Below are 16,064 nucleotides of genomic sequence, written 5' to 3' on the forward strand. Positions count from 1 at the left end.
TCTGAGGCAGAGCTAATCACCACTCTCACAATACTGAGGCTGTAAAAGCAGAGGGGTGGATTTCCTTCACTCCGCAACAAACCAGTCACTTTAACATTATTGGTACCTTTTCAAATTGCTTTTAGAGGGCAGTGTGATTCCTATAAACGTGTTAGCACCACTATCCACTTCGTGAAGATATATTTAACCTTCAGTTTGTGACTCTGCCATTCTAAACCCACAATTAACTCAATTCTAAGACGGAAAAGAAAATCATACTGGCTTTGTAGAGCAAATTACTTTAAACAATATGGAAATACAACTACCAAACATCACACAGAGGGACACAAACGGACACTAACTGGACTTGAAATCTGCCAAAGGGCCCATGTTAGACACTTATCTGAAAAGTACCTCAGAGTGCTGCACATTCTCAGTCATATTTCAGGCAGCACAAGCGTGCCATGGTGTTACTGTGCGCTGTGTGCTCTGCGTAAGTGCCAGATAAGACTAAAACACGCAAGCAGATAAAAACTAAGCTTGTTGAAGAAAACAAAGCTTCCACAACAATCAGACAAGAGGGAACCTGCAATTGGGGAAAATCTAAGCCTACCAGGCCTGTCCGTTTAAACAGATGTCCCAGTTAAACACACGCCATACGAGAGGAAAATTGGATTTTTTGCTTTAAAAACATTGACACTGTAACAGCTCTGATGTACGAGATGAGGAGGCTTTTAAACCTCTGGATTGTGTTGAGACAACATTGGTGTATGCTGTCGAAATAAACCCCATTCACTATATCTCCTTCAGAGCTGAAACCCAATTCAACAAATATGATCGCATGTGTTACTCGAAATGCACTTTTGATATCGAGTCAGGTCATTCAAGGGCTATAACTCAATAATCATCTGACACTATGTGATGCAAACAGTTGGGTAAATGGAAACAATTAAAGTGAAATAAAGTGTTTCGAGCTACAAATTCCAGGTAAAGGATAAAACTGAACTGAGGAATGTGGCAAGCTTTGTGGGGCATGTCATGAAGTACTGGATCTGATCTGGGGTCAGATGATAGAGACAAAAAGAAGGAAATGAGTGTCAGAGAGAAAGATCCTAGAGATCATCACATCATGGTCAGCATATAGGGAAAAAACAAAGCATTAGAAACAGTTGTAGGCCAGCAATTTTTATACATATACACTTTATATACTTTTTCTAAGATTAAGTAGGAAAGTTTGCTGCGCTAAGCATATACTTCTATGTACAACTGGAGTGTGTACATGTCCTGGGCTGCGGGCCACATCCCCAGATTTTCTTGTCTGTGTTTTAATGAGGCCTAGCTGCTTTATTCATCTCATCTCCTCGCAGCAGCAAATAATCATCTGCTAATCTGGATTTATATATGGACTACACAGTGGGTTTTCAGTGTGTGAAGATGTGCGTCAAATGCCAAAAAAGACGGTTACGCAAGAGTTCGGTCTCATCTGAATCCTCTCAAATATCACTAAGCATCTAACACAGACCAAAGGCCTTTTCATACAGCCTAAACTCATAAACACTTCCTCAATATAAACGTGTTTTATAATGCGAGACCTAATTCTGGTTCTGGCTTGCTGCGCCACCGCTGTACCAAAGTGTGGTGAATATTTAGGTCAATATGGCTCACGAAGCACCACTGTGACAAACTGCAGAAAACACATCACTCACAATTCTACCAAATACCACTAATCTCGAAATCTTCCAACTTTCATGTTAACATGGTTTGCATTTGCAAAAGGCAAAAAAAATCAACCAGAATCACTCACGTCTTTCATTTTCTTTAATAACTTGACGTACTGTAAACAGCAAACACCCAATAAGAGGCAGTTACATAAACGCAAGGCCAGACAAGAAGCTGGGTGGTCTGCTGGTTGGCTCCACCAATCGGATAAAATTAAGTGCTTCTTTCATTATGCACATTCCCGGGCCTGGTGCTCGCCTCGAGTGCCTGAGGGCTGGAATACAGCAGTTCGCGACTACTTTGCAGTCGTGTTCCACACTGTTTTGCTTTACGGTCGCTTGACATTTTTTTGGGCTTTTGATGGCGACTTTGTAGCCTGTTCAACATGACAGCAAATCAATGTGTGTAATGGATGTCACCCCTGCACATCTGCAGGGCTGACATGGAAATGAGTTAGTGAAATAATAGTGGTCTCACATCCCACTACAGCAGGGGGAACCAAAAAATGGATTAGTTTTGAGTTTTAGACTGTTTTATCTCACATAAATGCACAGTAGAGTTCAATGTAAGGCAATTTATGGCAGGAATTATTCAAATTATTCAAATTTTTTTCTGTTTATTCCGTATATGAAAAAGCTAATTTTTTTGCAGCTTTCCAAAGTCACAATGTGTAAAAGTGCAGTGCATACAGAATGCTTGTGACAGCTGCCGTGACTAAGCAGGTAACAGATTGAGCAATTCATTATTAATTAACCCTCGAAGCCTTTTTAAAGCCAAACGCAATAATCATAACACAGTTCCAGATAATTGCTCGTGAGAAGTTTCTGGTTCCCTCAGTTTGATGAGTTGGGAAATGCTTTTCAGTTTGGACTGTAACAGTCGATCTTCTGCTTATCTGACAACAGACATTTAGGAGGACTACAAATTAATCTCTGAATCATAGAAAAAAAAAAAAACAACCTTTGATTGAAAATATTCATTACATACTCTGATTTTCAATGCTGTGCCCCCGTTGTTTTCAGCTGTGTCCCTTGTGCAGAACACTGATCTTATATTTCAGTGATATAGATATAGATATAATCTCCACATTTTTTGCAAGTTAATGCTGGGAAAAGAAAAAAAAATCAATTCTTAAATTATTTAAACAGACGGCTCTATTTCTGACAAACTTCCCAAAAATGGAAGTCAAAATTCACCTGCTGCCACTTAACCTAATTAGCTGCGATATGTTCCACCAGGTGCTCCTTTATTAGCATCATACAAATTCCCCACTCTTTGGTGCCCTCTGTCTGTCAGGGGGCCCCTTGTCATTATTAATGCGTCCCATTTTAAGCTATATTTTAGACAGTGTAGAGGCTTTTTTCTGGAATCAAAACTACATTTAGTTTGCAGTTTGGATTTGAAATGTATACCTAAAGTATCAATTTAAAAAAAAGTAAAGTCTATATTTTTGTTGGAAAATTACAATGAAAATTTAGGATTATACCACCCCCAGCTGCAGAAGTTGGGACACTTTGTAAAATGGGACATTTTTTGTATGTCAAAGAAGAAAAAAAAGTGCTCATCTTGAATTTGCGGGCAGTAACACACCTAAAGAATTTAAGAAAGCTAATAAAGCATGACAAGGAAGATCCAGGACTGCGGAGAAGCTTAAAATCCTCTATGAGACCAGAATAGGACAACATTCCTCTCCCAAAGGCTCAGAAGCTGGTCTCCTCAGCTCCCAGATGTTTACAGATGAAGAAGAAGTACAAGAAGAAGACAGGTTCCTACATAGTGATAGACATGGCACATGGTGGTAGACTCACACAGTGTAGCAACTTTTTTGGAATCGGCCATGGTTTTCTTTATATGGTTAATAATTTTCTCTTGTTAAAGCTTCAGCAAACAACTGACAACTTGGTCCAACAGGAATCAAAAAGAAAACGCTTATCTAACAAGTTTTGCCCTGTTTCGAATTGCATGATCACAGAAGTTCATTTTGCTGTCAATCCACCTCGAGTAAATTCAAGTTCACCGGACAGCCAATCGCAGCTTGTGTACCAGACGGCTCTCTTACACATGATTGGTTCCATGTTGCTCCAATTGGAAGGTCAAACTGAAGACCAGGAAACACAAATCTACACACCCGTTACCCTGACAACCAAGGCAAACACCCAAAAAGTCAAGCTCGAGGCTGCATCAAAATTGCAGGTTGTGGATTTCCAGACACTCATTTTAGAGCTATATTTACAGACCGGCAGTGTGCGTGGCTGCTTATGTGTCCTGTATTGGGTCCTGGCAAGCTCCAGATGTTATAAATACTCAAAGTTCAAACTGGATACTTACTCCTGTGAGATGTTTCCTTTGCTTGGTGCACAGTGTGTTTCTATACAGTATACATATGTGTGCACTCTGGATGGGACAGTTTTATTCTGACCTGTCTATGACACTGCCTCCGGTCTGGTATTATCTATAAAAAGATACACACTGTGTGTACGGCAGACAGGGAAAGAAAAAAGAAGGAAAAAAAAGGGTGTGTGACGAAAAAGAGGAAAGAGCAATGAGAGCTTGAGTCTGAGAAACAACGGTCTTATGGTCAAAAAATGTTTCTTTTTTAACAGTTCAACTTAACACTTTATCCTGTCGTGATACAGTTAAAAGTAATTTCATTCTCTCTATACCCAAACTTTTTTGTTGGCCAATATGAGCCAATCAATACACAGACCTGAATTTGGTCTCTGGTGATTTAATAAGTAAATGATTTGTGTTGTTATCATACGAGGGAAGAGATCATTTTGGTTTTGCATGATTATGCAATATGTGCCAATATGCCAATGACTGATTCTGAAGTCATCTGAAGATCTGACAAGAAGTCAAGTGGAAGAGCTTTTCTCAGAGCTACGTGAGCAGCAAACACGGACTACACAGGCAGATTGCAAATAAACTGGGATGATCTTCTTATGTAAGACCGATCAAAAAGAGGCATTACATGAAGTACAGTACACTAAGATAAACATCTAGCTTAGAAACAAAGACGTTTTTGCCCGTATACTCAGCCATTGACTTGGACATCTAAAATACGTCACTGTAACATGTTATTTAACTGCACATGCAGTGGTAAATGCTATAACACTGCAACAGTGCATTCTCCACCAAGTTTAACTGATCAATATGCACATCTTTTCTTTAAAGGCACAAGTGACGAAAGACATAGGAAGATGCACTTAATCCTTCCATTTCACGCCTCATAATAGCATCGTCCCAAATATGAAACAATGTGTAAAATTTGCTTAACTGATACTTTGACTTAGAGAAAAATGTCAGGCACTCACATCATTCAAGGTATGTACTTCTCTGAGCTGTTCTAGGAAGAGACAGGTTCAGATGCAACAGAGTCACTTGAAAAGAGACATGCAGTAAATAACAAAAATTCCATCAAGCTTCACATTCCCATGAAGCAATTTACAAGCAAAAAAAAAAACCCCACCATGACCTGTTAGGTGCAAATAGTCTATCCAACGTGTTGGTTGCAGCCATTTTAGAAACGTTCAGCTGCACTGAAAAGTGAAGTGAAAAGCCCAGGCGTCACGTAGAAGTGGGATTGTTTGAACATGAAAATGACAGTGAACATTTTTCAGATGGTCTCCTCTCACCCGCAGCAATGCTGTCTAATGACAGCCTAAAGCAGGTGTGAACGTCAAACTGTCTGTTTCAAGGTTTTTATTACAGCACCTGTCAAATGACATCGCCATCAGAGAGCGATGGGAGGGGATTCCAGATGCTCGACTTCTTTGACATCCTCTTTGCTTAGTTCCAACTTCAAAGCCTGTCACTTGCCCATGTACCAGTTGTTGAGTTTTCATCCAGCAAACGCCATTCATTTAAAGCAAACTTTTGAAGTACCTCTTTTTTAGAAAGTATACTTTAGTATCATTACCATTAACATGCACAGAGCTAATAAACGAGGCTGCAAAGCATCGTCAGTATAAATTGGGAGTAAGCCATGTTGCAAATAGCCGTAAAGAATAGAAAAAAGACAATAAATAGTCAAATATAAGGCCTTTACCTTATATGAGAGTCAGTCATTTTAAAGCAAAAAATTATAAGGGTGAGTTACGTTATGGTTGTCAAACGACCAAATGCCGATAAGACTCGAGTTAATGAGGTAACTCTTGTTGCTATGGCGCAGCGTCAGTGTCTTTTTCCACTCCTGGGTAAAGGCTAGGCTACAGTTACAACCATTGTCCCCCCAAGTCTTTCTGACACCCCTGACTGAGAATACACACATCCGTGCATCGAGATCCTACAACTAATGAACTGATCCAAAAGCAATGAGGAAAATACCATAATGCACCTAACATGTGCTGGGAGAAGTAGAAATGCCAATCTTACCTCCGGTGAGATGTCCAAATTTAAAGAAGAAGCTGATAAATTAAAGTTATCACTTGTTCCCAGTGATGAGCTATCCAAGACTCTACACACACAAACACACCCCCTCCCTGGCACCAAATCACGCACTCACATTGGTACCAGTCTGTGACATCACCGTGCCTGTGACATCACCTGCTTCCGGTCTGAAGCATCATTGTTTACCTATCACTCGTACACAGTGCCCTTTGACCACCTTCCTTATGTGGTCGCACTGACCAGGCACAGCTTCCACCCGCTCCCTATGTCAACCAGGAAGTGCGAGTCGTGGACACGGCGAACAAGGGGCAATAAAAAGACATGGACACACTTGTTGCTTTGCTTGCGCCTGTAAACAATTAATCTACTGTCTTCCTGCTAGAGATCGAGAACAAGAATCAACTCATATGAGCCCAGAAGAGTGCGGAAAGTTGTGACGTAGCCAGTCCAAGCACACTGTGTGGTTTGGTGGCTCTGCATTGAGAGTCACATAAACAGTCAACCAGCAGTGACGCGAAACAATCCTTTCTCCACTCTTACCTATTCTGTGTTGAGGCTTGTACACCCAGTTGTCGTCATCCTCGTCCTCGTCTCTGTGTGCCGCATTAAGATGAGTGTGAGACTGCGAGTGCGTATAGCGGTGGTGAACCACATTGAGCTCGTTTTGGCTGTGGAAGATGCGTCTCCTATTGCGGGAGAGGGTGGACACGCTGAGCCAGCTAAGAGCCCGGGAAAGGCCCGCCGGCTTCTCCTTGTGAAAGGAAGCGGATCTCCTGTCTCCCCTCATCCTCACTCAGGTAAGCAATGTCTAGTACGGACTAAGTTTTATCTAAAAAAAAAAAAGAAGATCCTCAGATTCCAAATATTGTGAGTCCACCATCCAGATTTCACGTGCTGAAATGCTTCTAATCAGACTAAATCTTACAAAGTAAATTAGTTCCAGAAAGAAGTTCAAACTTGAGACAGTGTTTTGTCCCTTTACTCGAACATTTTAACATCACGACTGACCCAGTCAGCCTCATCTTCCAGCCTCTTTCACATCATCTGTGTGCCACGAGCCAGACTCCTGTCTTTAAATCATCCCCTCTCTTTCCTTCTCCCCGTTGTGCTTTTACGATTCCAGGTTTGATTACCCAACCCAAAGGAGTAATTTAACAATCCAGTCTTGAAAACCGCCACCCCTCTACACACACTGATGCCTAACAGGGTGGAGAGAAGTTTCCAAATTACAATTAAAAAAAATGAAAAAAAGAAATCTTCAATCACAGCAAATTAGCGGTTGCCGTTTACGACCATGCGTGGCGGTGTGTGCCGTTATCTCCAGTTGTTAGCTCACACCAGCAGACGAGAAGGTTACGAGGTTTCAGACTCCCCGGGTCTGTTCCCAGCCTGATGAAGTTAGCTGCATGCTCACATGCCCGTAAAAACACTCACATGAGATACCCTCCTGCCAAACAGAGGTCCCTCCTTGTCCGTTTCTTTATTCTCCTGTTTTTCCTTCCAGGATTGCCGTCGCCGCTGGTTGTGGGAGGGGGAAAAAAAAGAAGCTACAGGTGTCTGTCGGCAGCCACCTTGCACTGGACTTCCAATCAGCTGATCAGCACCGGTGATAAAGCAAGAATCAAGAACGACGGCACACCTGCTGCACACTCGCAGCACAGCCAGGTGAAAAAGAAAGTGTCCGCAGGTAAAAGGTCCCTGAACTCCGGTGCTGGCGAGTCCTCCCGAGTGTGTGGCTACAAGAGTGGGTAATTTGTGCAGTGAGTACAGAGTTAGGATTACACCCAACCCAAGTACACACGAAGCTGAAATATGAGTCAGCCCGTCCCTTCTTCCCTATTTCCTGCCTCTCTGTTTTCAGTGATCTCTGCCCCTCCCCTCCATTCGTTTGCCAGCATAGCAACCACTCCTCACTCCCTCTTTCCTTCCTTTCGATTCTTTCACACCTTTCCCCCCCACTCTTGTCTGTTTACCCTCTACATTACTCACATCCCTCGGGCTCTGTTTTGTTTTCTGACATTTACCTCCATCTCTTTCAGCCATTGGCTGTAAAATTCAAAGTCTCACATTTCCTCTTATAGAAGTTTTTTCTTAAGCCAAAAAACTAAACTTCTGTTTCAAGGCGCGACACCGTACATTTAAATGCCCCATAAAGATTCTTGTGGACGCAGGCATAGTGTATCACGTAACTGCCATTTAAATGCCCGAGGAGTGGGAAGCAACCGGAAAATCAGGAAAAAGACATATAGGGTATAGTTTAAGGAAAGGCTCAAACTTTAAAGTCACTAAAGTAAGTCGAGGCTTCACACTATTCATTTGAAAAGTCCAAAACAAAACGTCCAAGTTTGTTAAGGAGGTGGAGTTTTCCCACCCTAGTGTAACTGCCGAGGGCGCATGTGACCACCAAGGTGTGACAATAATGTGACTGTGTGTGTGTGTGTGTGTGTTTGTGCATGCACATATCACAACAACCCCATAAATCGATTCATCCCACAGTCTCGTATTCACTTGCAGAATCTTTATCAAACTTGAGGAAACAACATTAAAGGACGTTCCGCCTAGACAATGATCTGAAGCTCCTACACCACGGAAAGCCGATCCCATATTTGTGGCCGTGATGTGGTGTAAACCTAAACCCAAACCCCCATTGCTCCTTCAGGTCCCTGACCTCAATTCCTTTCCCTTCAGAGGAAATATACTCATAATTGTTGTTTACACAAAAGGTACAAGTGCCGGGGCCTAAATTCCTGGCCTAACTTATAAACAGAGGCAATAATTTCACTGACACACACATATACAGATACATATATATTTTTAAGACCTTTGTCCATAGTGATGACACATGAGGCCAAGTCCTTTAATAATTAACCAGCATTACTTTCAACAGGGCAGGGATAGAGGGATCATTTTGACATATGAAAAAGAAAATAAAGCACAGGGCTGGGTGTTGATGAGCAGAATAATTCATTTGATTCAAACCTTCGAGCCAACATGAAGGTCAGCAAATAATTTAAGGGCAAAACATACACAGTCATAGCTATTTTTCCCCATATAGCACAATCCCCTAAATGGACAAAGAAGTCAATCACTGACCATAAAAAAGGTCAACATCCTGGTTCAACCCCCCACTTCATTTCTATTTCATGAATGGGTCACGAATTGCCAATAATCAATAGAAACAACTGGATCCCTGCAGCGGACATCTAAAAGCACTGGGCTTCCTCATTCTTCTCAGACGTAATTATCCCTTTCTCTGTAGGTCTTACCTTTAATCTGATGGATGATTATGTGCAAACACTGAGATCAAAACCTGCTCAAACTTGAGTTTTCGTATGTTTTGAACTGAGAGAATACAAACTCTACCTTGAACCTATTTAGACAAAAAGCTTAGTTTTAGCTTTCAAAAGCTTGAGTTTTCTCAAAAAAAAGGAATTTTTTTTAGATGTCTGGGAATATCTGAGATATAACATCTAATAAAGCAAGAGTTTTTTGTTTGCAAGCTGCAAACAGCTGGTGGGTAAAGTAATTTCATTATTTGCCAGGTCAGACGCAGCACACAAGTCTTCCCCCTAAAGTGTCTCAAGTTTAGTTCATAGCAGGCAAAAAAAAAGTGAGCATGTACATTTTCTGTGTATTAGTTTAAGTTTTTTCTTTCTTTGTTTTTTTACAGTTTCCATTCAACTTTTGTCTCAAAATGTCAATGACCTGACTAGTGTTTCAATCTAATGTATATCACCAGATGCACCAGCTCACATGCTGCTTGGTTTTCTCCTGGGTAATGGCATCAAATACGGAATGGATTTACTCATCCAGACCAATTTACGTTCACAGTAATTTAAGCATCAACTTTATCTACAGCTGCATCATTTCATCACTAACGCTGCAAGTACCAAGAAACTCATAGTGTGAAGGAACTGTGCAAGTTCTTATAAATGTTGCCTCATTGTCACAGATGTAATCGTGATTTTATCAGCTCTGAGTTGAGTCTATGGTTAGCAGAGCGAAAACACAGAGTCTATTTGAGCAGGAAATACAGGTCAGAGCTATCAGTTTGCGCCATTCCTCTAAATCATGAAAAAAATGGAGGCAAAGTTAACCTGAGACCAGACAGTGAAGAAGTACACTTAAGCTACTGGGTAATTAAGCTTAATTACATGAAATCAGTGAAGATTAAAGGATATCTGAGGATCAACTGGATTCAAACATCCATACTTAAAAGAGACATGCAGTATAAAGTCAAACGGCAGACACCTATGATTGAGTTACACTCTGACAGGTGATGAAAAGAGAGTAAAGAGTACATTTGTTGACACTGAATGGTGATGATAGATGGTCCTTTGAATCCATTTTTTCTTGAGATAACACAGAAAAATCCTTTAATTTCAGTCAAAACACGAAAATGCCAAAATGATATACCAGCAAAGATCAAACATACACATTTCTCTTGGCGTGCTTTCCACCGTGGCACGATAGGAGACGGTAACACGAAGGCGACCTGGTTGCCAGGTAACCCAATCCGGCATCAGAGGCCAGCAACGCTTGACACTGATACACCCTGACCAGACAGCGTCACACAAACTGAGATAACAACCCTACTTGGACATCATGGGTAGCCAACACACACGCGAAGTGCATCCACCAGTCCACAATTGTCTCGTTCACGTGAAAGCCTTGGCTGAGCTTCTGTGCCAAGCGTGTCTCACAACGGTAACACACTCACAGAGCCAGTAAAACACAGGGTCAGCTACACCACAGAGGAAGGCTTTTATTACCCCAAAGCACCCCACATTTACTGGGACGGTTACATGGCAGTTGGTGCTTGTGTGTCTTTATTTGTCAAAGAACCACATGCGGGAACAAATTCTAGGCAAAAACAGGGTTTGACACCAGTTGATTGAATGTCTTTTTTTTTTTGGGATGCAACCGTTTGCTCAACTTGGTTTCACTGCAGTCATTCAGCACAATATTAAATGAATTCCTTTTAAGAAACACGGTTTAAAGTAGGGTGCGCCTCCAGGGACATAATGTAAGTGAATGCCTGACATGTGAGTGTCTGAGAGTCTATACGCACTATATTGGGCTACTCCAAGACGTGTTGGAATCTCTACCAGAGGGTAAAGGAGGAGGGCCTCCTCTTTAAATACATGTGTCAGATGTATGAATGCACCGTCTACTTTGCACAAGAAAAACATCTACGGTACAAATGTTATTTCTAATCATACTTTGTCGACATTCACTCCTAACTATGCAGTCTCAGAATTCTTATCGGTTTTTTTTAGATACACACATTTTCAGACCGATCTGCGTGGTTGAAGGCAGACTGAAAGCTGTACAGTATTGTATATCACACATATTACATTTGGGTTTACACAACGGAGTCAGGAGCCAGATGATACTGTAACAGTGTGTGAATGGAAGCTACTATTGTCTACTGTCTTCCTCCAAGTTCAAGAAGTGGGGAAAAGGCAGAGTACAGACACATGATTCATCATCACAACTTCCACTGACTGGATTGAGTCCTCGTCTCAAAGGCAACGTTGTCTGCTCTCACCTCCTGACTGGTTTGACCTGTGCTGCTCCCCTCCCTGAACTTTGACCTCTTTCTTTTTTTTCTAACCTCACGTCAGCGTGTCCTCACTGCCTCATCTATCATGCCTTTTATTTTAGACCAAACCCCACATGTCATTCTTGCAGGAGGGAAGCTGACAGGTAAAACAAGTCGGCCTGACAGAATTATCGTTCTGTTTGAGATTAAGCTGAGAAAAAACTAATTCTGAGTCATTGTTCTGAGGCAACGTGACAACTGGCATGACAACAGCATTTATATCATGTCATGCCACAGCAATTTTCAGATAAAAAAAAGCTTCCGTGAAGACTGAGTTATCGCTATAGGGACCGTGAATGTGGATTTTCAGTTTTAACCTTGATAGACCTGTATATGCTTTCACACCTAAGCAGCAGTTAGCCTCAACACAGTTAAATACATTGACTGGGAGTTATTGAAAATGAGATATTTCAGAATTTAGACAGATTTTAATACAAAGCTACCCTTGTTTTTCAGTACTTCACAAATCGTTTGGATAACTAACACCACGAATGTACGGGTGATGTGTCGAGTCAATAGAGGGCGTCAATAGCGGTCGATACACTGACCTCATATGCTGGAACGATGCACTTAAGCTGTCACCAAGAATGATGGGAGGCTGACCTTAATCATTACTGTTGCTGCCTTTATTTGATGGAGGTGCAACACACACTCACGTAGAAACACATGTCCCTCCACACACATAGCCCATGAATGCAAATGAAGAAATTACCTTCAGATGAAACTGAACCGGGATCAAACTATTGTTTGTGTTCGGAAAAGTACGGGGGGGGAGTGATTAATACACATGACAATAGACTAGAAGGAAGAGGAAAATATGATACATTCTGTATGAATGTGAGCTGCTGAGCAACTTAAGGCCTCCAGGGGGCGGGGTAGGCCTGGTAGCCTAGCAACAGCCCTCTAGCGTCAAGGGATAGAAGGTCCTTGGCTCCCTCTGGAGTTTTGAAACTTGACTGTTCATTACATTTCTTCCCCCAACCCGAGCAAAGGGAATTACTACAGGAAATTATTTAGTGAAACATTTATTCTAAATTTTCAGGCCGTCTACTTCGCAATATCTGTACATTCATATGTTCCGTGTGTTCAAAAGTTTCGGCAGTTCATTAATCAATCAACACAAAGCTTAGCTGGTGATGTCATTGAAACTATTTAGTTATTTTTGTGGGGAAAAAAAATGGGTGAAAAACTATTTCAGCTTTTCCAATGTGAGGATTTATTTATTCTTTGTACCTTGTTTACACAAGTCAAGTTAATCTTTGCACGGATATCAAGACTAAAACATTTATCTCAAGGATATCACCTTTGGTTTATAGAGATTTTTTCCCAACCATCTGATACGGACAGAAATTTATTTGCGTAAACAAAATCAACAGAATCACAAATCACAAAATCAACATTGTTGTGGTCTTATGTTTCAGTTTTGTTTCAACTTTTTCATACTACTACTAATAATAATAACAATATAATTCTTGTATGCATGTCAAAGTATAAAGTTTCAAACAATACTGTCTCACATATTTAATGATTTAAAAATTTGTTGTTGTTTTTTTTTAAATCCTCTGCATGTAATTACCATTTCCAGCCACATGGGGACACCATCAGACTAATTTCCCTCTAAGCTGGTCACGAGTAACACTGGACAGGTTAAATGGGCCAGAAAATGCGTGTCTGTTCATTTGTGCATGCTAACACTTTACTACACAGCTTTGGTCTATAAACAACACGACCACATGGCCCGGAGGGAATGAAGTCTGTGTGTGTCTACAAAGATAGCAATCTTTAGTTTGTGATAACAAAGCTATTTCAAACAGTCAAGGCTTATCTTTGGCCTCAGTGGAGTAGCCCATTTGAGGACACACATAGGAAACACACACACAGGGTCCTAATGAGCTGTTAGACAGCGACTAAGCTGGTGCTAACCCCTGCAGTCAACTCTCATCACCCTGGTTCGAAAGACAAATCCCTCATTCCTTTGGCCATGTGTTTCATAATTCCATCCACACTGCAAACCTCTGAAAAATCGCAGTGAGCAATACTCTGACTTTTTACGGTTACACCGTGTCATACTGGAAATAACAATGCACTGAGGGCACTTGCTGACAAACTTGTCACCAGCATTATGTTGTAAACTTACAAGAACACATCAATGAACTGTGAACAGATATAATTCTAAATTACAGTTACAGAAACTGTAAAAGCTTCCACGCTTTGATGGCAAAGCTGCTCTCGGTAAATTACAGCAAATTCAAAGTTTAACAGAGTGTAATTCCAAGTGGAAGCGCTCCTGTGTGTCTGGGTGTGTGTGGTTTGCCACTTAATTCTGAAGTTCACTGGTAAAAGCTGCAGACTTCGCCGGGAGCACCATTCTTAAAGTCTTTCCCTGCGTGTGTGCCTTTAAAACACGACTGTTTGAAAGAGTCACGTGCGGGTGCAGTTTAGCCTCAAAACATGGAAAAAAAAAAGAGTAAAGCAGGTATTGACCTTTGAGCTTTCACCTCTGACCCTTGAGCAGCAGCTGACTGAAAGCTGCAGCTCAAAGTATGGGTGACTGTGCCTATTTCAACATTTGTTCCCCAAACCAGAGTTCTGCGTGCAAACACATACATCCGTCATCAAGACAAAGAACAAAGAGGCCCAGACTGTGTGAGCATCTGAGCCACATCTGTGAAAGTCCAGCATGAGAGGCTGAGCCGCGGGGTGATGATATGTGCGCCTCCCTGAATCCATGTTTTAGATTTATGAGAAGATGTTCTTTTTAACAAAATACTCAAAATGGTGGAGAGAGAAAAAAAAAAAAAAACAGAATGAAAGTTAGAGAGAGGAGGAGAAAAGAGCAATGAGGTAATCCCATGCATTGAAAAGAATAAAAGTTTGAGAAAGGAGTGGCGCCATAGGTTAAAAGCCCAAACGAATTCAGGTAATCTGAGAAGGGCATTCACACGCTCGATCGCACACAAACACACCCAGCAGGGCCGCGTCCAGCGGCTGAAGGAGAGAAAGGGTGCGGTCGACTACACATTCCTGATCAGTCATGCCTGAGTGGAGGAGTTAGTCCAGCAGACCTGAGGGCCAGATGTGGTTTGCATATGCATTGTGCTTCCACACATCATAAAATAATGAAAGGGTTATGCCTTTCCAAGGAGAAGAAAAGGCATGTCGGTAACGTGTGAACATTTGCAGGGTTGACGGTGAAGACTTAAGTCAAATGATACACTGTGTTCGCACACATAAAGAGAATCCATTAAACTTCTCGGAATTAAGAGCACACAGTGTCGTGATTTATGATGACTGTCCCAAAAGGGTTCCCTGTTGAACTATGAGCTGCAGGAAAGCCTGTTTGTCTTTTGCTACAGTCGTAGCTTGTGTAATTCTGGCATGTGGTTGAACCCGTTTTGAAATCTCACAGGTAGGACTGTGCGCTCAGCAGAGTGCGCCTGAGCGTGTGCACCTGACAGGTGACAGCAGATTCACAACTGCTGTTTGGGGGGGGGGGGGAGAAATGTATTCAGTTTTACAGCACATGCTCACACATGAATTAACACCAACTGTGGATCCACAAGCATGTGCACTCACTCTGCCACGTACCTGGATAGAAGCTCTTTGACCTTTACTTTCTTATGACAGTTATTTGACACGAAACACAAGAGTTCAGCAGGTCGTTTCCGTAGGTGTGAGTGTATGTGTGGGAGCAAATATGATTGTGCGAGTATCTGTAAATAGGAATCGCAGCAAAATCCTCCTTGCTATCAAAACCTCCAAATGTAGCTGGTTTGCAAAATCTCAGACACAATGCGGAGGAAAATTTATTTCATCTCTACAATATCACATCATATCTAGGAAGATGCTGATCAGTCACGTGAGTTTGTTGACAGGAAACAGCTGGGGACTCGCATTGCCACAATCTTGGCCGGGTCAGATGCAACTCGAAAATTTGTTCCCATGCGTATCAATAAGCCTTTGAAATGGGCAGAGAGCACTTCAAGCACTATCAGTGTTTTTGTGCAGTCATGGAAGGTTTTCCATTTATCTTTTCCTATTCACATGTTTTAAATACATATCAAAAACGTCAATGGAAGCCCAGCCATGGAGGCTTTACATACATATTACAGGATTACTTTAGTTACAAAGGACCTAGAGCTGAATTCAGACCATTTGCTTTATCTTTACTTATTAGCTCAAAAGCCATAACGGCCTCCAGTAATCCTGAATAGCAATAGGTGGGAATGAACAATGAAAAGCTAAACACTTTTTTAATGTCTGCTGCTCACGGTGTATTATGGTTTCAGTATCTATCCACACAAATGGAAAAAAAATGGCCTGGACTCTCATGAGAGAGACCTGCATAATCTAAGGGTGTCAGTTGGATAGT

General features: G+C 41.5%; 1 protein-coding gene across 6 annotated transcripts in view; it reads right to left on the reverse strand.

The window, feature by feature from the left end:
• nhsl1b (NHS-like 1b) overlaps positions 1-16,064 on the reverse strand; it is a 94,479-nt gene that overhangs the window by 48,312 nt on the left and 30,103 nt on the right. The window contains exon 1 of one of the 6 annotated variants that reach the window (XM_072361779.1): positions 6,628-6,930. The exons of 4 other annotated variants lie outside the window; for them this stretch is intronic. In XM_072361779.1, the coding sequence (XP_072217880.1) occupies positions 6,628-6,874 (247 nt within the window). In that variant the 5' untranslated portion in view covers positions 6,875-6,930. Of the gene's footprint in view, positions 1-6,627; positions 6,931-16,064 lie in introns of those variants that run through there. One more of the 6 variants, XM_072361785.1, reaches the window with a different exon arrangement.

Source organism: Leuresthes tenuis, unplaced genomic scaffold (genome assembly GCF_036924035.1).
Source record: "Leuresthes tenuis unplaced genomic scaffold, fLeuTen1.0.hap1 SCAF_13, whole genome shotgun sequence".
NCBI classification, from domain to species: domain Eukaryota; kingdom Metazoa; phylum Chordata; class Actinopteri; order Atheriniformes; family Atherinopsidae; genus Leuresthes; species Leuresthes tenuis.